The sequence below is a fragment of the Lissotriton vulgaris genome, chromosome 3_1 (assembly GCF_964263255.1).
Source record: "Lissotriton vulgaris chromosome 3_1, aLisVul1.2, whole genome shotgun sequence".
Classification (NCBI taxonomy): domain Eukaryota; kingdom Metazoa; phylum Chordata; class Amphibia; order Caudata; family Salamandridae; genus Lissotriton; species Lissotriton vulgaris.
This window is the reverse complement of record NC_141689.1, coordinates 1,812,124,734-1,812,148,697: the sequence shown is the minus strand read 5'-3', so window position 1 is coordinate 1,812,148,697 and position 23,964 is coordinate 1,812,124,734. Positions and strand designations below refer to the sequence as shown.

General features: G+C 49.6%; 1 protein-coding gene across 1 annotated transcript in view; it reads left to right on the top strand.

The window, feature by feature from the left end:
• The window catches only part of OTUD4 (OTU deubiquitinase 4), a 577,225-nt gene that overhangs the window by 109,805 nt on the left and 443,456 nt on the right, over positions 1-23,964 (top strand). The window contains exon 3 of the mRNA XM_086962254.1: positions 3,337-3,387. Coding sequence (XP_086818380.1) covers positions 3,337-3,387 — 51 coding nt within the window. The remainder of the gene's footprint in view (positions 1-3,336; positions 3,388-23,964) is intronic.

The window sequence follows — 23,964 nt, the reverse complement described above, 5'->3', positions numbered from 1 at the left end:
CTATTTTGGCCTCTTAGAGGCAAGCAATGAATTTGTTTCTAAAATGTAATCTGTCACTATCATGTAAAAGGACTTTAAAATGTAAAAACAGGCGCAGTTCTTGTCAGATTGAGGGAAAGTGAGGCAGTTTGTGAAGGAAGCAGCTATGCCAGAAGTTTAGGCTGGTAGATTTTAAAAGCGAGTGTCACCATCCGTTCAGAAACAAGTCAATACCAGGTAAGAACAGTATTAAGAAAACAGCATGTGGCATTGGGAAAGAGAAAGAATGATTTATATCACAGAAAAATAAGACTGCCTAAGAAAGTATGAGGGAGAAAAGGGAGAGAGAGAGTTGAAGTTTCTTTGTAAAGTGCGGATTTAATACAAAACCATTACACTAACAATAAAATCAAAGACAATTGAAAAAGTAAAACCGTACAGATGATCTTGTCATTGGTTTACAACTGAGAATGTTTCCTTTGAAAAAGGTCTTAAAGAATACAATTCTGGGTGTGCTCATTTAAAGAACAATTGCACAAATTTATCAGAATGGCGGATTGTTGAAGTGACATGGCTCAAAGCAACAATCTTTGTCCAGACATAATTTGATTTTCCGAGCTCCTTCCTTAAAAGAGATGGTGAAGGAGACTGAATGACCTGACAGTTTTTATGCATAATGCCCTAAGGTAAGTGAATGCAATAAAACTGTATTACATATATAGCTGTCTCAATGGATTACATAAAACCATTTAAAAACCAGAGGGAATATATATACATTGAGTTTCATGAGGCATTTAGCTAGGTTCACTGTCCTTTAGTTTTTGTGCATCTAGACTTAAAAATTTAGAAAACCGACAGTTCAGGATTGTGTACGTCGGATTGAGACATGATATGACAGCTTGTCTACAGGAGGGAGAGAAAGATAGAGATCAACAATGACAGGTTGATGAGTGGCACAAATAAGAAGAGTTATTTGTGCCCTCTTTCACATTCCTTCTCATACAATGCAACACCTTGCCGGGATTTCCTCTCTCACATTGTTCGGTAAATAGCCGAGATGACCATGTCTTCCTTACACAGAAGACTAGCTGTTGCTTGTGTGTTGGGGGCCAATGATGTGTGGAGTTAGTTGATAAATTCGGTACAGTCTTAATCCTGAATCAAGGCTCTAGTCTTTCTGACCTAGGACTTTGTCATATTCATTTAATACTTCTATAGGTTACTGAGATCTTTTTTTGCAACAGTAGTCTTGCTTTTAAAGTACTACGTTATTTACTGGGAATCAGCTTATGTTTGCCAAAATTGAGTTATGGGATTTGATTTTCTTCCAGCTGTTACTAAGTGGGCACCTCGGCCACAGTCGTTGAGAGGCATGAGTAAAGGTTTGGAAACTCCCTCCATCACTAGAAGCTTGTGAATCTGAACGAAGCAGCATATGGAATTAGTGTGGGTGAGATAGATGCTTTGAGGGGAATAGCAGGTTCTTTATGCTGCCACTATTCAACTATAAATAGTCGAGACACTTGATAATGCATTTATGTCCACCTTAACTAAACCACCATCATAACTGGCTCAAACACAATTACAAAGAAAACACACTTGTACTCCATTCGCTCACAGCAGAGCACATATATGTTTTTGAATCCTCCTGAAGAAAAGTGCCTGGAACTCAAAGGGATGGTTCTGGGGGATATATACAATCCAGGATATGGTCACCATTTTGAAAAGAGTGTCAAGAATTGAGATTGAGAGTACGTTCATGACAATAAGGTCCTTTGTGTAAGACCTTTATATGGGTAATAACGTTCAGCCTCCTACATGTATGGGTCATATATAACATGAATCCCCAAGTATTGATAATTATCGCTTACGACCCGCTATCCTCTCTGCAGTGGACATAATATAGATTTTATCCAGTTCCAAAAAGTGGTGGATGTCTTGTTCTTTGTCTAGCATGTGTATTGATGCCATTGGCTCTCTAAATAAAGCAGACAGAACAACTGCTGCTTTTTGGCAGATGTCCCTCTCTACCAAACTCTAAATAAGGCACAAAGACTCTTAAGCATTCTTGTGTTTTGTGCTGAAAACCTGGAATTGTCTGCCTAGTGACTACTATGAAGCATTCCAAGTATCCTTAAAATTCTGAAGAAGCCCCTTCTCTTCGTAACTTCAATCTCTCCTTCCCACTATTGTGGTATTTCTGAAATTGCTAGGCCTACGCAGTACCAGTAAAAGATTTGTTTTTGTTCATATTGGAGGGGGTGATCAAGTGAAACATGTGAGAGCCACTGAAAGCATATTGGCATGTTCTGTTGAAGCACTGGTATGCCTGGACACTGGACTGAGAATTTGTGGAGATTAGCACATTTGATGTAAATGGTTGCCCTGTTTGTAAAGTTTTAAAAATTGAGTAACAAATTAATTTGTGAAGTAGCATTTATTTATGCTCCAGCTTCTTGGAAACTTGCTCCTAAACTATAGTGGCCAGGAAAGCTTTAGTGTGTTCAGGATCCTGCCGACCATCTTTTTCAAGAATCATGAGGTGAGGCCATATTTCTGGGCTCTGCCGTCTCCAACACCGGATCTGTGTCTGTTATTTAGTAAGTATAGTCGGTCTTTTGTAGAGCTATATGCTGCCAATGTTGGTTAGGATGTATATCCATTGATCTTTCAGGGCTGGGAAGAGTACCTGGTATACATTTTTCCAACCTATGCCATCCTCCAGTTAAGCTGTTTGTACTCTTTTATTTTCTAAAGCTTAAAAGGACATGACATATTTGATTTGAGGTGAGAACTTCCTGGGTCTGTTTTTATAGTTAGTTCATTTACTGAGCACAGTTTACAGAAGTGCATACGATTGATCACCCTTTGATCCACTTCCCTGATTAAAACATTGTGAAATGACAGCACACCAAAGAGGTAGAAATATCACATTTTTATTAATTTTTATTATTATTTTAACAAGCCCTAACTGCATCATGAAGAATGGTACATGACAACTTTTTTTTTTTTTATTGTGTGCCTCAACAAAAATGCGTAGTCCTTCATCTAGCGTTTAAAGTGAAGTCGAACTATTTAGTGAGCTGCAAGGTTTATTTGAAATGTGGTACTGGTGTGTAGCATCTTTTTCATATGATCCAGAAAGGCCCTAATTGTGGTAGGATTTTTTAAAGCTGAGGAGTGAAGGCTTGTTGGCCATAATTGAAAGGTTAAAAGACTTGATTTGTGCTTGCTCCACTGCTCTAAATTTCAGAAGAGTGGTTAGTAATTACACCCTGGAAATAACTGTTTCATGTGATTCGCTTCGTCTTGAACTTTATTGCCCTATAACACTTCTGTATTGATCTTGTGTTTTAGTTTATTGAAGGGCCATTTGAAGAATATTTAAAACGATTGGAAAATCCACAGGTATGTATTGAAGATCACACATGCACAGCTGGTATTATTTTATTGTGTTGCAGTCGGTTTATATTTGTATGTTTACTATTTTTCTCTAAGATGCCTTCTACTCCTCACATTTGCATGCTTGACCAACTGTACAGCGTCCCCCCTGCCCAGGGTATTGTTCATATTGCTAGAAGACGTAGAATTGCTTATTACTGTAATGTGTCAACCAGGTAACATAGAATATGGTCGAGAAGTTACCCTTTATTCTCTTACAATTTATTAAGCAGAACTTGGATTCCTCACGTGCCTTAGCCATTGGCTCCATTGATTTAACCAAAAGATATCCCTTTAGCGACTGTCAGGGACTGGAGAAACTTTATCCAGCATGCCCAATTCTAACCTGACGGGCATTGAAATATCTGATCTTCTTGTGAACGGACCAATGGTACCCTCCTATTTTGCTTATGCTTCTGAGAAGTAAAACGAAATTAAACAGTTGACTGATCTAGAGGCTCATTACCTGGCACATCTGTTGTGACAGATTGTTCTCTTTTCTTGCTCACTTCTGAGAAAACAATTGCACATATTGGGTTCTGAATATTCCTAGCCTTATTAGTATTTTAACTACAGGGTGCAAAAAATAATATAATGTTGATCATGAGATTAAGATTGTCAACAGGTGTTTTCCTTTGAATCTGACTTCATAAGTTCCATTTATCGCTGGTCATATCCAGTCTCAATAGAGGCAAAGTCCTACTGGCCAACATGCTAGAGACACATCTGTCTCCCCTAACCCCTTCAGACTGTGACGTAGTGTTTCTAGATATGATAGGTGTTATTTCTTCTTAAAAGAAACTGTCTGTTATAATTACAATCTGAAATCCCTCTAAACTGTAGTAGGCGAAGAGCTAGCAGTGGGATGTGGTTGAGGCTGTATCTGCTGAAATCTCTCTTCGAACCCTAATTCACATTACTGCAGTCTGATACATCTGAAAGTGGAGGTATTCTCATTTACGGTCAGTTGGCCTAAGCAAAAAAAATTATAGTGTAGTGACCCGGAGGTTCAGGAAAGGCATCCTGAACCCAAATGACCTATGAAGACATGGCACAGCATTGAATCTGGAGTGCGGATCCAGAAAGGTCAACAAAATGAATGGCAGCCTATTTGGGGCAAAACAGAGAAATATTTGCAATGGCTGAGTAGCATTTCATCAGGAAACTTAAAGCATGGGGATCTTGGTTGTTTGGGTGGAAGCGCTCACTCCTGGTGGTGCGTTGAACAGGCTCCAGTGGATGGAGATGACTAAGCTCACAGCCGTGTCCTTGGAAATGATGAGTGAGAGGCCTGTGAGCTCATTCACCACCATCCAGCAGTACAGTGACTTGATCCGTAAGACAGTAAGGTGTCAATCAATCCCTTTTAGGGCACAGAGATAGTATTTCTGTTGCGTGCCTGGACATCAAGAGAGAAGTAAGGATCCCAGAGGTTCCATCGGGGATAAAAGAATACGTGATGCATGAGGCATGTAGCTTGCATTATGTTGCTCTAATAAAATATACAATCAGGGTAGATATCTTGCTGATCAGAGGATGCTCACATCCCCTACCATCCCTGCGCCATCCTGCAAAGGAAACAAATTGCTGTGTTTTCTGACTGCTGTGTCCCCAGTGGATATCCACCGAGGATGCAAAAAGATGTCACTGCAGCAACTCTGTGGACATGAGAAAATCTGACCATGCACAGCTTGTTCCATGAATGTCAGTTAACAAAGTTGTCCATTGTATAATAAGCAGTAGCATCTCCTTATGCATGTGCAGGGTCCTGAAACAGATTTCCAAACGTACGTAATTTCAGTTTTGAAAATAATTTTGTAAATCTAACATGCCTAACTAAATCTAGTCAGTCATAGAAAACAACATTTTGAAATTGCGCATCAAAACATTGTTCCTATATTTATGCTTCTAAGTGTGAGGAAATTGACACTACTTCTTCAAAGGTTTAGAAATTGCACTGTCCGATCCTGCATGTTATGGTTAGCCTGGTAGTTTGTTTTTTCAGTGAATGTCAGGGATCCTAAATTCGTTTGGATTTAAAAAAAAATTCAAACAATTGTTTAATCAGATTTTCAAAGGTTTACAGGCATCAATTGCCGACTTCCCACGACAGGTACATACAATCAAAAAATACCATGGATTACATTGTCGGAAAAAGCAGTAGAACAATCGGACAAAAACAAAACCACATACATAAGAAATAGAACAAATGCAACTGCAAAAAGAGGGGGGACTATGCCCCGTCCAAACTGGGTGCCTTACCTGAGAGCAGGCTCACCATAACTCTGATAAAAATGAATCTCTATCCAGTGATGCTACCCTACCTGTATGACAACCCATCAGCCCCACCCTTGCTCAACCAGACCCCTACACATCCGCACACATTCCCAGAACTCAGCGGCCACTATGAACCCCCCCCCCCCCCCCCCCCCCCCTCCTCCTCCCCCATTTACCTCCATTGATTAAGAAAAGACCAGGAGCACTCCTCCACCAATACTTGGTACTAGCCCATATCCGGTGACTGGGATAACTGGGAAGAAAAATTAAATGTAATTGTTCTCGATGCCTAGTAAACAACGCCCTTCAAAAGTCCGATATTAAGGCGCAATCCGCCGCAGGAAGGGACCCTATACTTCCTCGAATGCAGGCAGGTGGTCTTGAAATGTATACACCCGCTGCTCATAAGTGGCCAATCTGTACAGCTCCGCCAACCATTCTGGGTGTGTGGGCACCTGAGGAGAGTGCCAGTGGTGAAGGATACATATCTTGGCCACCATGACAGCTACCGTTGCAAATGGGAAGACACTTCCTTCACATGTGTAAAGTACCAGAGCCACCTTAGTCGAGTCCTGGAAGGGGAGAGAATGTAGAGTATAGAGTCTTCCACACAGAATGCCAATTGGGCACCAGGGCAGAACAGGACCGAAGAACATGGAACAAATCATACACAGCAGAGGAGCAGGACCTACAGATATCCGTCAGCAGAGGCCAAACTCTGAAGAGCTTACACAGCGTCCACTACCAGTTGTGGAGAATCTTGAAGTAGGAGTACTTCAGGCACCCATCCCTCAGGGAGCGGTAGTGGAAATGTAAAATCTCCCGTCAAAATAATCTGTGACCAGACATTCCTGTCAGTAGACCGGAGACGAGGTGTGGTGTCCTGAGAGTAAAGACTGTCAATGAGTATTTGATACAGATTTGAGACCGCTCCTCAAGCAAGGCCCCGTAGCCAGAGGTGATCCACCACCAGGAAGCTGGAGAGGGGCCGGTCCCAGAAGATCCCTTAGGCAGTGTTACACTGTCACTAATGGCAACTGGGGAAGGTGAAGGGGATACGTCGATATTAGCGTTTCAAACTAATGAAATCACCCCCCTCCGGCAGATGTCTTATGGTCTGAATCTCCCGTTCCACCTAAAGCATCCAGGAGATTGGATGGTGTGCAACAGTAATGCCCACATTTGACCACAGCAGCACCCCTTTATGAACTGCAAGAGGAACACCCCAACCCCCATGTAGCAGATGGAATTCCTTCCATTTCGTCCAGGTAGCCCATGGAGTTGGGGGGCGAGGCAACGTGCAGCTCTCACATTGTACAGGAATCCCATAGTGTCAGGGGTTTGTGCACCGGTGCATTCTCTGGTGCCCCTCTACAGCATGGAATCCAAGGAGTCCAGCAGGTAGGCCACCTGAGAAAGATGGTGCACAAGATAGTATAGGCGCATGTCTGGCAAACGTAAGCCCCCAGCCCTAGTGTCTTCATTCAGCCATGAAGGCTTAAAGTGAGGTTTCCTGTTCGCCTTCACAAACAGCTTAATGCGTCTGAAAGCAGGAGGGGCAGCTTGCTGAAAACCTAATTGAACCGGGGTGCGTAATCATCTTCACCATCTGGACTCTCCCCCCATAATGATGCCTGCATAGCAGACTACCAAGCCAAGTCCTGCTCCATGCTCGCCAATAGGGGTTGAATGTTATCCTGTACCATATTAGAAAGGCCCCTGTTGATCAGGAGGCCCAAATATTTCAGTCCCTTAGGTTTCCAGGTGAAGCCAAAAGCTGCCAAAGTGGGTTGCGGTAAACAGGGCATCAACAGGAGCGCCTCACTCTTGATCCAATTAATCTTGTAACCTGGGAAGGTCAAAAACTTGTCAATCAAAGAAATAAGATGCGTAACAGAACCCCTCCCACCCCGTCACTCAAGGATCGTAAAATGTAATCTGCTTAATGCAAAATCTGTGCATTCGCCCTCGGGGGTATCAATACAGGCCGACTGTTAGATGCCAGCTCCTAAGAGTGCCAAGGAAAATAAGTGACTATGCAATCAACCTGATGGTGGGGGGAGGTGTAAATCCATTTGACCTTGGCCAAAAAAACTGAACCCAGCCTTGTCCAGCATGTGGAATAAGTATCACCACTCTACCCTATCGAAAACCTTCTTTGCATCTTGAGACAGAAGTAGCTTATCGTCTATGTCATCATGGACATTCCACAGGACATTTGTCAGGAGCCGCGTGTGATTTTGTGAGGAACGGCTGGACATGAATCTCACTTGGTAGTCATAGATAAGATTTGGGTTCACCTGCTTGAGACGAGTCACCAGAATTTTCGCAAACACCATGTCCACATTGAGAAGCAAAATGGGGCGGTATCTCGTCCAACTAGTGGGATACTTATTGTGCTTCAAAATTAGGCTGAGTTGCTTTGTTATATTTGGGGCGGAGGGTGTTGGAGCCTTCCAGCTCTTTAAAGAATTTGAAAAGCAGCAAGACCACCAGGTCTTTGTTAATGTTATAGGACCCTGTTAGGTACCCGTCGTCTTCTGGGGCCTTAGTAATGGACATGGAATGAATGGCTTCCGCAATCTCATCCTCTGTGATTTTACCCTCTTGGAGCACTTACTGCCTACTTTTGACAAGGTGGGCAGTCGGACGGCCCTGAGAAAATCCTGCTCCAAGGTCTGGTCGGCAGGAGCCTCTGAGCAATAAACTGCTCCAAGAAAGCAAGCAAACGCCTCTGCCATCTCTACCAGGTGTGCCAGAATTTCCTCCGGCTCCCCTCGGATAGTCTGAATGGCACCACTCACCTCCCATTGGCACAACTGTGCGGCCAGCATCCTGCCCACCTCTCCCCCTGTTCATAGTGCCACCACCACTGATGAAGCAGGGCGTATTCTTCCTGGCAGGTGAAATGAGTATTAAATTCAAATTTGGAACACTCTAGTCTACAAAGAAGATCTGGGAGATGTGTCTTTTGAAAGTCTCTGACAGAGAGCGAATATTTCCCCTTCAGTCTGGCCTGCTTTTTCTGGGCCACCTGCTTGCTGAGTGCGGATTCTCTCATCAAAGCCCTTCCTGAAGTAGCCTCTCCTGCCGCTCAAAGAAGCTGTGCGAAAGACACATAAAGTTAATTATCCCTGAGATATTTGTGAAAGTGCCCGTGTTGTTTGGCACCTGGTGTCTGGAAGTGAGAGAGATTCAGCCTGCAGCGCTTCAAGGGAGGGGAGATATGGCCAAGGTCGAGCTCCAGTAGCCCCAGGGCATGATCTGAGAACCTCCTTGCTATTTTGCATTCCAGCAGCCAGAGTAAAGTAGAGTGAAAGAAGGGAAAAAAGTCAATCCTAGAGCACTTCCTATTAATACAGGATCAAAAGGTGTATTCCCTGTCTCTGTGGTTTGTCAGACACCAGGGGGTCAATCAGTCCATGAGCTCCCAGGACATCATGCAGGATCACGCTATCTCTTGCATTGGCCTGATCTAGTGGACCTGAGTGGTCGAGGTGGGGATACTTTGCCATGTTCCAGTCTCACCCCAATAACCACTCAAGTGGTACCAAACTTCACCAGGAGCTGCGGCAGCAAGGGGAGAAAGGCACATGGTTCTGGTTGGGGGCATACAGAGAGCTCACAATCATGATATTGTTTAATGTCCTGAACGACACAAACACATAACGACCCAGGGGTCATTTCAAGTTTTCAAGATAGTAAAAGAAAAGGACTTGTGGAAGAAGATGGCAAGTCCACACTTTTTCGGGGAAAGGTGGAGGACCAGTTGTATCACCCAGTAGCAACAGGCAGAAGGCTACTATTGACAACCCTCCCCAAAGTTTATCCGACTAAAGATGCGACAGATGAGTCTCCTGCAGGCGGGCAATATCAGGGGACTGTGAATGACCTTACTCACTTCATCAAGTGCAAGAAAACACTCACGTAAAGGGTATAATACACAGACACTTGGGTCTCATAGACTGGCCCAGAGTGGCACCTGTGATGATGCTGACATTGACAGAGAAACAGAGCCACAGGCACACTCAAAGGAAAACCACCAGCAGCAAGGGTGGAGCAGCTTCAAGGCAGGGTAAAAGACACAGTCAGCGGTGCAGCAACCTCGATCTCCTTGGCCCTGGAAAAGTAGGTACAGCTCCAATGAACAGGCACAGAGGTGAGAACAAATAACAAAACAGAAACTTTAAACAGGTGAGCTCTCCCATACTGTCTGCATCACGCTCAGACATCCAGCCCAGCACGTGCATCTCAGTACAACCCTGCTAGGGAATATGGAAGGAGGGTAAATGGGCACTTATCTATGACCAGGCTTCTGCAGTGCAATGGCACTGGGACATCCAAAGCAGAGAGCCCCCTCCACCACCCTCCAGAAAAGACCCATAGTGAGACCACAAGGAGAAAGTCCTTTCTCCCTATAATGAAGGTGGTTCTTACCAGCACAGTGGAGAGGAAACTCCCCCCCCCCCGTCCGCACAAAAGTCTTCATGATCATGGCTTGATCTGGAAGCGTGACTTGTCGCCCCTGTCATCTGCTTCCACACCGACACTGACTGCCCTATCCTCCCACCGTTTGAGGACAGAATTCAGTCTCACTCGCTCAGGCGGTGTGGAAGTCGAATCCCAGGTGAGCAGTGCAGACAAAAGTGGGTCACCCCAGGGGGCGGTCTGGCCCGCAGGTGTGGTTTCCATGTCTATTTCAGAGAGCCCAGACAAATATTGTTCCAGTTCCTCTGGGTCATTAAACTTCTGATTCCTTCCATTGATAGTAAGCAGCATCCTGGTCGGTTCAAGCAAGCCCTACTGAAGTTTCAGTTTGCGCAGTGGCGGCTGGAGGGCCATGAACTTCTTCCGGCGTACCACTGTGTCGTGTGAGAAGTCTGAGGACGCAAAGATCTTGGCATTGCCATGAACCAAAAGGCCATTTTGCCACAGCTGTGAACTGTCATGCCTGCTGTTGGTGGAGGAAGCACTCTGTAATAGTTCTGGGGGCTTTGCGGCATGTCATCCAAGGGACGTATCCGGCGCTCTCTTTGGAATTCAAGCAGTGGAGAGAAAGTGAGCCCAGTGAGGTTCGAAAGAAAATGGGCCAGAAATCCAGGCATGTCTGAAGCCTCCTGCCCCTTTGTCATCCCATGGAAGCAGACATTATTGCAATGGCTACGATCTCCATGTCCGTCAACTTCTAGTGGAGATGCCATACTTCGCTACCATCTCCAACAATGTGATGCAATCATCAAATGCCTCCACCCATAGGCTATGTGGTGTCAAGGTCGTCATGGTAATTGCATGCATGGAGTCCATGGTGGCCTTGATGCCTGTGAGCTCCTTCATGATGGTCTCCAGGATGATGTCTGCCATGGCCTCCAGAGGGCGACGTAGCTAGCCCACCACCATTTCTGTGAATAAAAGCTGTTGCGCTAACTTTTCTCTGGGCATCAGGGCAAGGCAGCCTGCAACTGTTTTTGACGGTAGAGGTGCAGCAGGTGGAAAACAGGCAAAGACAGACCCAACGTGCACCAGACGAAGACCCTGTTGGGCAGTATCACCACGACCAGCCATATGCGGGTACTCTGGCACCCACCAATACAGCCAGCGCACCTTACGTGTCCAGCCTCAGGTGCCAGGACCCCGATGTAGTTCAACTAGCCGCCAGGCTAGGGAGCGGCACAGGAGCTTTTTGTTCGAGGCTTATGAGCTACAGATCGTGCACTGTGCATTAGATCGCCACCTGGTGTTGGGCTCGGATGATTGCAGGTTGTTGTCTTTTTGGAGAAGTCTTTGTAGTCACAATATAGGTGACTCCTCCCTTGGACAATACTGCGCATGGGCATCGACTCCATCCTTAGATTGTTTTTTTCCGCCACTCGGTTCGGATGAGTTTCTCCGCTCCGTCTAGAAAAACTTTTCCAGCAACTTCGAAGCGCAAAAACTTCCTACAAACATTATTGACGTCGAATATACAACTTTAGACACCACCACCTCAATTCCTGTTCATCGACGCGGGCCGCTGGGCCTATCGATGCTGTGCGGCCTACACCACATGGAAAGAACAACGTTCAAGAAATTCCAGGCAAAATTCCCGCATAGCGATCATCACGAGGTTTGCAACCTCTGTCTATCGCTGGATCACGAGTCGACCTGCACAGCTTGTGCGTCCTTCCGATCGAAAAAGATCATCCGGGATCGGAGGGCCCGTCGACACGAGATGTGGAGATCAGCCCCACCACCGGAGAATATCTTCAATAACGAGGTTCCGCTAGTTCCAGAAGAAGATTCACCGGATCTCCAGATCATATCAGAGGCAGAGGACTCGGACGACTCGATTCCATCACGTCAACCCGTGAGTACTTCTGCCCCTGCACCACATACACTGCCCAAGCCAAAGGCGACGGTCAGCACTCCGCCCAAGGGGCCCAGTTGAGACCAAGTGCTCCCTCCTAAAGCCCAGACTTCGCGCTCGGCTCCGAGGAAGACAACTACGCCTTCAGGTGCATCGGCACCTAGCAAACCACACGTGCTGATTCCACCACCTCCATTGGCACCGAAGCCCAAAGACCCTTCGGCACCGAAAGCGAAAGACCCTTCGGCACCAAAATCAAAAGATCCTTCTGCACCGCAGACTAAAGTAGTATCGAAAGAAGCTCCGGCTCCGAAGCCGTCGACTTCCAAAACTAAAGATGGAAAGCCAGCGGCCGACGCCTCAAAGCCGGCGAGGCTACCTTACACTCCGAAGACTCCCGCTTCGGTGCCAACACCCACAAAGCCTGATTCCTAGGTTCGTAAGCCTTCGGACACGCCCGCCAAGCCGAAAATAACACCTTCGGCACCAAGAACTTTGCCACAGGACGCTATAACACCTCCCAAGGCAAAACGACAAAAACAACCTGTCTGAACCGAAAAAAATCGATGCCGAAGAAGGTTGTAGAGGAAGAAGAGGAAGAATTGTTCAGACCAGATCCTAAACAAAAGAGGATCTACATAAACCCAAAGACTGGACATGTAGTTGCTATACCTCATAAAAATAGACCAGCAGAAACACCACCTCCACATGTGGTTCCTGCCAAAATGGACTGTGCAACTTCCCATTTGCACCCTCCCTCTCCTGTATCTCCTTCCTCTCCTGTCCCTCCTTCCATATCACCTCAAATCTCTCCTGCTCCCTCTCCTGCATCCTCACATTCACCACAAACTGATGAGGAGGATGACTTAGGTGGTGGGGAAGATCCACATGCAGACCCAAATACATAACCTTTAGTTGAAAATATCGATACTTTTCGACCACATAATGTGCCTGATGTCCCTGATCCACAGCTATACCTATCAAAGCCTTCTCCGGAGGGCAGCATTGGGTTTAATCACCTCTTACACAAAGCTGCTATCTACCACAATGTTACAATGCATTCTGATGACATTGAGGAGGATTTTCTGTTAGTTGCTTTTGAGCCATCACACAGATCTACTCAAATTCTTCCCATGATCAAAGGAGTCATTAAGCACGCTCCAGAAATATTCAAAGATCCTGTATGCGCTAGTGTACTGAATCCAAGAATAGAAAAGAAATATAGGCCTGCACCCTCTGATCCAACCTATTGTTGGAAGGCGGTGACCCCGGGGGTCAAGATGACTCTCCTAACCACCCGAGACCTCCTCTCCCACAATTCTTGCTGAGTCTTATCGAGGGGGGAGTCCCCGCCGGGGAGGACTGATCGTACACACTGTCGACACACCACACTTACGACCGGACACCACACTGTGAATCTTTATCAAGTATGAACTTTATCAGGATAAAAATAAGGAGCGATACACAGCGATCGCAAAAGTCTCGTAACAAGGGTACGGGGAAGCGGGACAGTCTTAGAGGGCTAGTTGGCACGCCACGCACCCTGCGCACAGTTCTCAATCCTCGAACCGGGGGGTACGGGGGCTGGCGATGGTACTTGTTGTCCTACTCACTTCTGTTCAATATGGTCGTGAGGGTAGCGTCGATGGTCCAGCCGGACCAGAGAGTTCTTCAAGCCGCGACGAGGTCAGCAGGACTTGGTCAGGAGTACTCCGTAGTACTCGTAGGCAGGTCGAGCCGCGACAGCGTCCGCAGGGCTTCGGATGGTAGCAAATGTCTCTCGTTCTCAAGAGTGGGCCGCAACAAGGTCAGCAGGGCTCCGGTGGTTCAGGTCTTACTCTTCGAGAGAGAGCCGCGACAGCGTCAGCAGGGCTCGGTGGTTCAGTTCCGTAGCTTCGAGGATGAGCCGCGACGATGTCAGCAGGGCTCGGTGGGTCAGAGTCTGTTCTCCTCAAGGTCAGCCGCGATCAGATCAGCAGGGCTTTCTTGTCCAAGATACAACTGCCGGCTAGATGGAAGGCAGGCTGTCTTATAGTCCAGGAGCTCTTTGATGTCCGGACCCTCAGAGGCAGGAGGCCGGAGGTCCGAGGGCCAGGCGCCCGATTGTCTGGGCGGCTGGGTCTTTGATGCTTTTGGACCATGCGTCCAGGGAATCCCAGACACTCATCAAGGCCTGGAGCCAGCTCGCTCGGACGCCAAAAGGTGCGATCGAAACCAGCCCCCAGGGATGGTTCGGAGGTGTGAGGACAACCAGTTTCTCTGGAGGGGGCCGGGGGTGTGATGGAAGCCTTGGTTTCGGGTACTTGGTGAGTCGTTCACCCCCCGGGCGGGTCGGGGCGCGCGCGCCCAGCTGCAGCCGGGAACGGCCAGAGGCTGCCGAAAGGGAAGAAGGCGGCCGGCTGGCGGGGTGGCCAAAACATGGAGTCTGATAGCCACGTGCAGGGGTGCAGGCACGCGGTCTGGAGGTCGTCTCAGGTCCGATGTAGGAGTCTCGTGTATAGTTCTGGATGGACGGGGATCAGTTCCGTCCGTCGTTCTGGAGTTATGGGGGTCAGCGAGGGCCACGCCACGAGGCCGGGGTCCAACATGCGTCCCCTCCAGCTGAAAGACGAGGAGAACTACCCATCCTCTTGGGGGTTCTCTTCGCTGAGGCGGAAGAAGCGGGACAGGCCGTCGGCGTTGGCGTGGTCGGCACCAGGCCTGTGTTCCACAGTAAAATCCATCCCTTGGAGGGAGATGGACCAGCGTAGCAGCTTAGGGTTCTCTCCTCTCATCTGCATGAGCCATCGGAGAGGACGGTGATCGGTCTGGACCAGGAAGTGGGTACCGAACAGGTAGGGCCTCAGTTTCTTCAAGGCCCAGACTACTGCGAAGGCCTCTCGCTCGATGGTGCTCCATCTTTGCTCCCTGGGTAGTAGCCTCCGGCTGATAAAGGCTACTGGGTGATCAATCCCCTGGTCGTCCACCTGGGAGAGCAGGGCTCCGATGCCATGTTCGGAGGCGTCGGTCTGGACCACGAACTCTCTGGAGTAATCAGGGGCCTGTAGTACTGGAGCGGTGCACATGGCCTGTTTCAATTCCTCGAACGCCTTCTGGCAGGCGGGGGTCCAACTAACCTTCTTGGGGTTGGCCTTGGCTGTCAACTCTGTGAGGGGGCCTACAATACTCCCGTAACCCTTGATGAATCTACGGTAGTATCCTGTGAGTCCTAGGAAGGCCCGCACCTCGGTCTGGGTCGTGGGGGTCTCCCAGGCATTGATAGCATCTATCTTGGGTTGGATGGGGGCTACGAGGCCGCTTCCGACCTGGTGTCCGAGGTATACCACGGAGCTTTGTCCTATTTGGCACTTGCTAGCTTTAATGGTGAGCCCGGCGCGGCGCAGGGCGTCCAACACCTCCCAGAGGTGGTGCAGGTGCTCGGGCCAGTGGACATTGAACACCGCAATGTCGTCGAGATACGCTGCACTGAAACTTCCAACCCGGCCAGGACCTGGTTGACCAGTCGCTGGAAGGTGGCGGGGGCGTTTTTCATGCCGAAGGGCATCACTCTGAAGTGGAAGTGGCCATCTGGAGTGGAGAAAGCAGACCTTTCTTGGGCCCTCTCCGTGAGGCCGATCTGCCAGTAGCCACTGGTGAGATCGAAGGTACTGAGGTACTGAGCCGACCCTAGGCGGTCAATGAGTTTGTCGGCTCGGGGGATGGGGTGTGCGTCGGTTCGGGTGACTGCGTTGAGTCCGCAGTAGTCTACGCAGAACCTCAGCTCAGGAACGGCGCCTGGGGCGGCCGCCTTCGGGTCCAGGACCACGGGGCTAGCCCATGGGCTGTCGGAGGCTTCTACCACTCCTAGGTCCAACATTTTGTCGACTTCGGCCTTGATGCAGGCTCGAACTCGGTCAGGGACTCGGTAGGCTCTGTGTCGTACCGGAGGGCTGTCCCCGGTGTCCACGTCGTGGACGCACCAACTGGTGACGCCGGGGAGGGAGAAGAGGTCTGAGAATTGTCCCAACAATTGGCGACATTCTTCGCGCTGCACGGGGGTGAGGGAGGTGGAGAGACTCACAGGAGATCTGGTAGAGGGTCCGTTTCCTCTTCCTCTCCGTCGTCAGTGGCAAGGAGTAATCCCAACTCAGAACGCACAAAGTGGGGTTTGAGCCGGTTCACGTGTAAGACTTTCAGGGCATTCCTGGCTGATTTCGTATGAACGAGGTACGTAACCCTTGATGAATCTACGGTAGTATCCTGTGAGTCCTAGGAAGGCCCGCACCTCGTTCTAAGTCGTGGGGGTCTCCCAGGCATTGATAGCGTCTATCTTGGGTTGGATGTTACAAGTGAGCCAGACCTGGCTCTTGCACTCTATCACCTTAAAGGGTCCAGTCCACTTGTCCTGCCGGGCACCAGGTTCCACTGGGGACATGACCCAAACCTGTTGGCCGGGTTGAAGCTCGACCAGAGTGGCATTCTGGTTGTACCAGCGTTTCATCTCCTCTTGGCTGGCCTCCAGGTTGGCCTCTGCCAGCTCGCGAAACTTCTGCGTCTGGTTCCGGAGGGCCAGGACGTAGGAGAACACATCGGGGGGTGTGCTCGGGGGGGCTGTCTCCCAGCCTTCCTTGACCAGGCTGAGGGGACCCCGGACGGGGTGCCCATAGAGCAGCTCGCAAGGGCTGAACCCCAAGGATTTCTGGGGAACCTCTCGGTATGCGAACAGGAGGCAGGGCAGGAGGACGTCCCACTTGCGTCACAAGGGCTCCTCGAGACCCAGGATCATCCCTTTCAGGGTGCGGTTGAACCGCTCAACCAGGCCGTTACCCTGGGGATGGTATGGGGTGGTGAACCTGTACGACACCCCACACTGTTGCCAAAGGGACTTCATGTACCGGGAAATAAAGTTTGTGCCTCGGTCGCTCACCACTTCCCGCGGGAATCCCACCCGGGAGAAGATCCCCATGAGGGCCTGGCCCACGAGCGGGCCGTCACGGTCCGGAGGGGGATGGCTTCGGGGTATCGGGTGGCGTGATTGACCAGAACCAAAATGAACCGGTGACCTATGGAGGTCCGGGGGTCCAGAGGTCCGACAATGTCGATCCCCACCCTCTCAAAGGGGGTACTGACAACTGGAAAGGGCTGGAGGGGAGCCTTGCGCTTGCCTCCGCTTTTGCCGCTAGCCTGACACGTGGGGCAGGACTTACAGTGGTGTTCCACATCGGCCCGTATGCGGGGCCAGTAGAAATGGGTCACTAACCGATGGAATGTTTTATCTTGGCCCAAGTGTCCCGCCAGGGGCACATCGTGGGCCAGGTTGAGGAGGAGGCCGCGGAAACGTAGGGGTACCACCAGCACGCGGGCTGACCCTTCTTCGGCGGTCTTCTGTTCACTGTAAAGTAGGCCGTTTTCCCAGTAAAGGTAATGGGAGCCGGACTGGCCTCCAGCGGCCTGGGCTGCGGCCTGTTGCCGGAGCCCCTCAAGGGCAGGGCAGGAGGTCTTCTCTTGGCAGAACTCCTCTCGGGATGGTCCTCCTTCTTGGCACTACTGGGCCAACTCGGGGATATCTGTTAGGGGGGGACCGGCTCGACGGTGGGTCAGAGGGGACCTTCGTCGGATTCGCTTCCTTCAGTGGAGGGCTGGTCGAGGACTGTGGGGTGCTTGCTTCCCTCGGGGACATCAGGGGCTGCACTGGGGAACTCGGACTCTTCGTTCCCGTGGTTGGTTATTCTGGCGGTCATGGCCCGGGTGCTCACACAGGCCCATTGGGGCAGACCCAACATCTCTAGATGGGTCCTTCTTTCTACCTCTTTCCACTTGGAACTCTCGAGGTCATTTCCCAGGAGGCAGTCCACAGGCATGTCCGTGCGGACCGCTACCCGTAGATCGCCCGAAACTCCCTCCCACTCAAACGGGACCTGTGCTATCCTGCAGGTGCGGACGGAATTGTCAGCTGCTATCACTCTACAGGAGGTGTGGTGGATGATCATGGACTCAGGGACTAGCGTGTATCTAACAGACGTGATGCTGGCTCCTGTGTCTCTAAGGGCTCCTATGCTGCGCCCGTTAACTTTAACTGTCTGGCGATACTTTTCTGTGTTGTCGGGCAGGTAATCTCCTGGGATCATCTCGCTATTCCCCAGGGAGGCTAAGACCATGGCTGCGGGCTCCCACTCCCCCTGCTCTTCGATTTCTTCCTCTTCTAGGGCTACTGAGGATATCTGTCTGGTGGAGGGGCCAGTGGGAGTGGATTTCTGGGCCATGGGGCATCGGGGATCACCGGCATAGTGCCCGGGTTGCTGACACTTGTAGCACGTGGTGCTGGGGCGGAGCCCCGGGGGTCCTGCGCGCGGGGCGGCTCTCGTCGCGGGAGGAGAGCGCAGGGCCTGGTTTCTGGGGGGGCTACGCTGGAGCCCTGACTGAGATCCTTGCTGTTTGCCTCGACCTCCCCCACCCCGCTGGCGGGAAGATCCTTGGTTGTTCCGTGGGGGGTCTCCCCCGGGCCCCTTCTGGACTCGGGTGGCCACCCAGCGATCGGCTTCAACAGCCAGTTTTCGTGGATTAGCGAGCTTGCTGTACAGGAGATGCTGTCTCAGTTCCACAAAGCAATTGGCGGACAGGTGCTCGTAAGCGACTAGGTCGACTAGGCCTTCGAAAGTGGTCACATTGCTGCCCTTGATCCATCCATCTAAGGCCCGGGTGTAGTAGTTCACATAGTCCACCCATGTGGTGCCAGGAATCTTCTTGCACTCCCTAAACCGCTGGCGATACATTTCTGGCGTAAGCCCGTAGCGGAATAGGAGCGCGTCTTTCATGTGGGGGTAGGCGTTCATGTGTGCGGTTGGTAGGTCCAGCAGGGTGTCTCTCCCCTCGCTGAGGAAGCGGCTCCACAGGCCGGCTCCCCAGTCCTTCTCGGGGACCCGGTGGGCGGACATGGCGACCTCGTAGGCCTTGAACCACTGCTGGATGTCGTTCCCTTTGTAAAACTCCTTCATGACGTCTTTGGGGATGTGCACCTTCGTTTCTTTGGGGACCACCTGTTCTCCGAGTCCCGGTGGTCCGGTTGCTTCTGTTCTGGCTTTCAACTCTAGTTCTTTGAGGCTGCGCTCGTGCTGGTGCTCGAGCTGGAATTTCCGGCCTTCATGCTCCCTCTGGAGCTTCTTCTACTCTAGCTCTCCTTGGAGCCGCAATTGCTCAATTGCCAACTTCTTTTCTGCAAGTTTGAGTTCGCCCTCCAATTTGAGGCGCGCCAGTTCTAGTTCATGGCTTCGGTCACGTTCTCGGTCGGCCATCTCTTCCGATGACCGATCTCTCCCGGTTGCTGGGCTCCGGGTCGGTTGCTGGTTTCTTTCACCGGCCGGTGTACCGGGTTCGGTCTGTGGCCTCCCTCCGTGGTTGTCTTCGGTCGGGGGAGGGATGCTCCGGACTCTACCCAAGCGGTTAGCGCTTTCTGGAAATCTTCCTTCGTACTTAGTCCGGTACTCGTGATACTCAGTTATCTGCAGAACTGCTTTAGCTCTCTATGGGTGAAGTCTTCCAAGAGGTCTTTATCGAATGTCGTCTTTACACCAGGTTCTGTGGACGTCATTATTGCTCTTTCTTCCTCGTGCGTTTACTGCGTGGGTGTTCAGGTAGTGTGTCAGTGGTACGATCTTCAGACGTAGGTTCGTATTGCGTCGCTGCCACCAATGTTGGAAGGTGGTGACCCCGGGTGTCAAGATGACTCTCCTAACCACCCGAGACCTCCTCTCCCACAATTCTTGCCGAGTCTTATCGAGGGGGGAGTCCCCGCCGGGGAGGACTGATCGTACACACTGTCGACACACCACACTTACGACCGGACACCACACCGTGAATCTTTATCAAGTATGAACTTTATCAGGATAAAAATAAGGAGCGATACACAGCGATCGAGGGATCGCGAAAGTCTCGTAACAAAGGTACGGGGAAGCGGGACAGTCTTAGAGGGCCAGTTGGCACGCCACGCACCCTGCGCACAGTTCTCAATCCTCGAACCGGAGGTCTTACTGTTCGAGAGAGAGCCGCGACAGCGTCAGCAGGGCTCGGTGGTTCAGTTCCGTAGCTTCGAGGATGAGCCGCGACGATGTCAGCAGGGCTCGTGGGTCAGAGTCTGTTCTCCTCAAGGTCAGCCGCGATCAGATCAGCAGGGCTTTCTTGTCCAAGATACAACTGCCGGCTAGATGGAAGGCAGGCTGTCTTATAGTCCAGGAGCTCTTTGATGTCCGGACCCTCAGAGGCAGGAGGCCGGAGGTCCGAGGGCCAGGCGCCCGATTGTCTGGGCGGCTGGGTCTTTGATGCTTTTGGACCATGCGTCCAGGGAATCCCAGACGCTCATCAAGGCCTGGAGCCAGCTCGCTAGGACTCCAAAAGGTGCAATCGAAACCAGCCCCCAGGGATGGTTCGGAGGTGTGAGGACAACCAGTTTCTCTGGAGGGGCCGGGGGTGTGATGGAAGCCTTGGTTTCGGGTACTTGGTGAGTCGTTCACCCCCCGGGCGGGTCGGGGCGCGCCGGACGCGCACGCCCAGCTGCAGCCGGGAGCGGCCAGAGGCTGCCGAAAGGGAAGAAGGCGGCCGGTGGCCAAAACATGGAGTCTGATGGCCACGTGCAGGGGTGCAGGCACGAGGTCTGGAGGTCGTCTCAGGTCCGATGTAGGAGCCTCGTGTATAGTTCTGGATGGACGGGGATCAGTTCCGTCCGTCGTTCTGGAGTTATGGGGATCAACGAGGGCCACGCCACGAGGCCGGGTCCAACACCTATATTAAGGGACATCCTCCTCTAGACTCTTTAGTTTTGTCCAATGCAAGAAAAAGAGCAAATTCAGACTTCTGGTGAAACGCCCCCACCTGACAAGGAGTCCAAAGTTATTGATGCGTCGGGTAAAAGGATAGCTGCACAAGCTACAAATATATGGCGCATTGCGAATACACAAGCCCTTCTCTCACGTTATGACAGGGCTCATTACGACCAGTTAGAGATACTACTACAGCACCTTCCAGATCAATATAAAGATCAGGCAACTGAGCTCATACAAGAAGGCAAATTCATTTCAAATGCTTCAATAAAATGTGCACTAGATCTCGCAGACACAGCTGCTAGAGCTGTAAATACTAGCGTAATACTCAGAAGACATGCGTGGCTGCACATTTCCGGGTGCAAACAAGAGGTGCAAACCACAATTTTGAACCAGCCTTTTAACCAAAACCAGTTATTTGGCCCAGAAGTAGACGCTACACTGGACAAAATGAAGAAAAACACAGACACGGCAAAGTCAATGGGAGCTCTACAGTCCACACAGACTAGAGGTTCTTTTCGTCGCTCCTTTTATAGAGGAGGCTCCAAGAAAACTGGAGCAGACACAACTACATCTTTCAAGACGCATACACAAACATCCTCTAACAAAGGGTATTTTAGAAGAGGATACAGAGGCAATAATAACAAGGGAAGAGGTTGCGGTAACAACAGCAATCGCTCCTCCTCCACCACTAAACAGTGACTTCCCTCTGCTCCCCCAACAGCATTCCACTCTTGTGGGGGGCAGATTAACACAGTCTGGAACTCCATCACAACAGACAGGTGGATGAGACAGATTATCCAACATGGCTACTGCCTAGAATTTACAGCAACCCCCCTAAACATACCACCCAGGCAGCGTCCTATGTCTACAGATCACCTGACTCTGCTTCAACAAGAAGTTCTAGAACTTCTACAAAAAGATGCTATTCAACTAGTCCCATTAGAGGAACAGGGGATGGAGGTTTACTCGCTGTCTTTTCTAATTCCCAAAAAGGACGGGACACTGAGACCAATTCTCGACCTCAGGCCCCTCAACCATTACATACAATCATATCATTTTCATATGATCACTCTGCAACAAGTGCTCTCACTACTGCAACAAGGCGATTTCCTTTCCACTCTAGACCTGAAGGACGCCTATTTTCACATCCCAATACATCCTGCTCACAGAAAGTACCTACGGTTTGTGATACAAGGACAACACTATCAGTTCAAAGTCCTTCCGTTTGGTGTCACAACAGCACCACGGGTGTTCACAAAGTGATTAGCAGTAGTAGGAGCACATCTCGGAAGACAACAGATACATGTCTTCCCTTACCTGTACGATTTGGCTCATAAGAGCCAATTCATTACACCAATGTGTACAACACACTCAGCAGACAATTCAACTGTTGCACATCCTAGGGTTTACGATCAATTACACAAAGTCGCACCTAGAGCCTTCGCACGTGCATCAGTATCTAGGAGCTACCATAAACACATCTACAGCTCTAGCGTATCCCAGTCCAGCCAGGATACAGAGCATTCAAGCCTTAGTCTCCACTTTTCAACACCAACAGTCTCTCCAAGCAAGGGTGTTCATGAGATTAATAGGCATGATGGCATCTTGCATCTTCATGGTACAACATGCAAGATTGCAAATGCGTCCATTACAAGAATTCCTAGCACAACAGTGGAATCGGGCTCAAGGTCAGCTCACAGACGTGGTGTTGGTAGACAGCCGCTCATACAAGAAGGCAAATTCATTTCATGCATCGCTCTCTGCAATGGTTCGAGCCTGTTCCACAAATAGTGCTCACAACAGACGCATCCCTCACAGGATTGGGAGCCCATCTCTTACACCACACGACTCAAGGTTGATAGAACAACCAACAAAAGCTGTTACATATCAACCATCTAGAGTTGCTAGCGATATTCTTAGCACTCAAAACTTTTTAACTTCAAGTACAGAACAAAGCTGTCGTAATCCGGACAGACAATATGACCGCTATGTACTATATACAAAAACAGGGGGGGACACACTCTGCAACTGTCACAGCTCGCACAGAACATTTGGAGATGGGCCATTACTCAAAACATATATCTATTAGCGGAACACCTTCCAGGGGTTCACAATCAGATAGCGGATCTGTTAAGTCAGCAGTCACAACAGATTCACGAATGGGAACTACATCCACAAGTTCTTCAACCATTCTTCCAACAGTGGAGGCACCTACACATAGACCTGTTTGCCACCCACGAAAATGCAAAATGCCCAACCTTCGCTGCCAGGTTCCCACACATACGGTCCGAGGCAATGCAATATGGATGAACTGGTCAGGCAGATTTGCATACGCTTTTCCGCCTCTCCCCCTCATTCCACTAGTGATGCGCAAGCTCAAACAAGAGTCTCTTAAGCTCATTCTAGTAGCTCCCACATGGGCACGCCAGCCGTGGTTCACCACACTACTAGATCTCTCTCTGGTTCCACATCAAAAGTTACAGCTCACACCCTCGCTGTTAACACAGAACCATGGAGAAATCAGGCACCCAGACCCGAACCAACTGAATTTGGCGATCTGGCTCCTAAAGTCTTAGAGTTTGGTTATCTTAACCTACCTCAAGACTGCATGAATATCATTAAAGAGGCTAGGAAACCCACTACTAGAGTGTGTTATGCCGCCAAATGGAAAAGATTTGCAATATATTGCAAACCTAATCACATTGATCCACTGAATGCTTCCATCCAAAATATCATTTGTTACCTTTTACATCTACAAAGTTCTAACTTGGCATACTCTTCCATATGCCTACATCTTGCAGCAATTGCAGCCTATTTACAAAACAGAAAACACCTGTCACTTTTTAGGGTACCGGCAATCAAAGCATTTATGGAAGGATTAAAAAGAATAATCCCTCCTAGGCTGCCACCTTCACCAGTATGGAACCTAAATCGTGTCCTTACGAGACTCATGGGACCCCCTTTTGAGCCTCTACATAAATGTGAACTGCAATTTCTAACATGGAAAACTGCTTTCCTTGATGCCATCACCTCTCTCAGAAGAGTAAGTGAAATACAAGTGTTCACCATACAAGAACCATTTTTTCAAATACATACTAATAAAGTGGTTCTCAGGTCTAACCCAAAGTT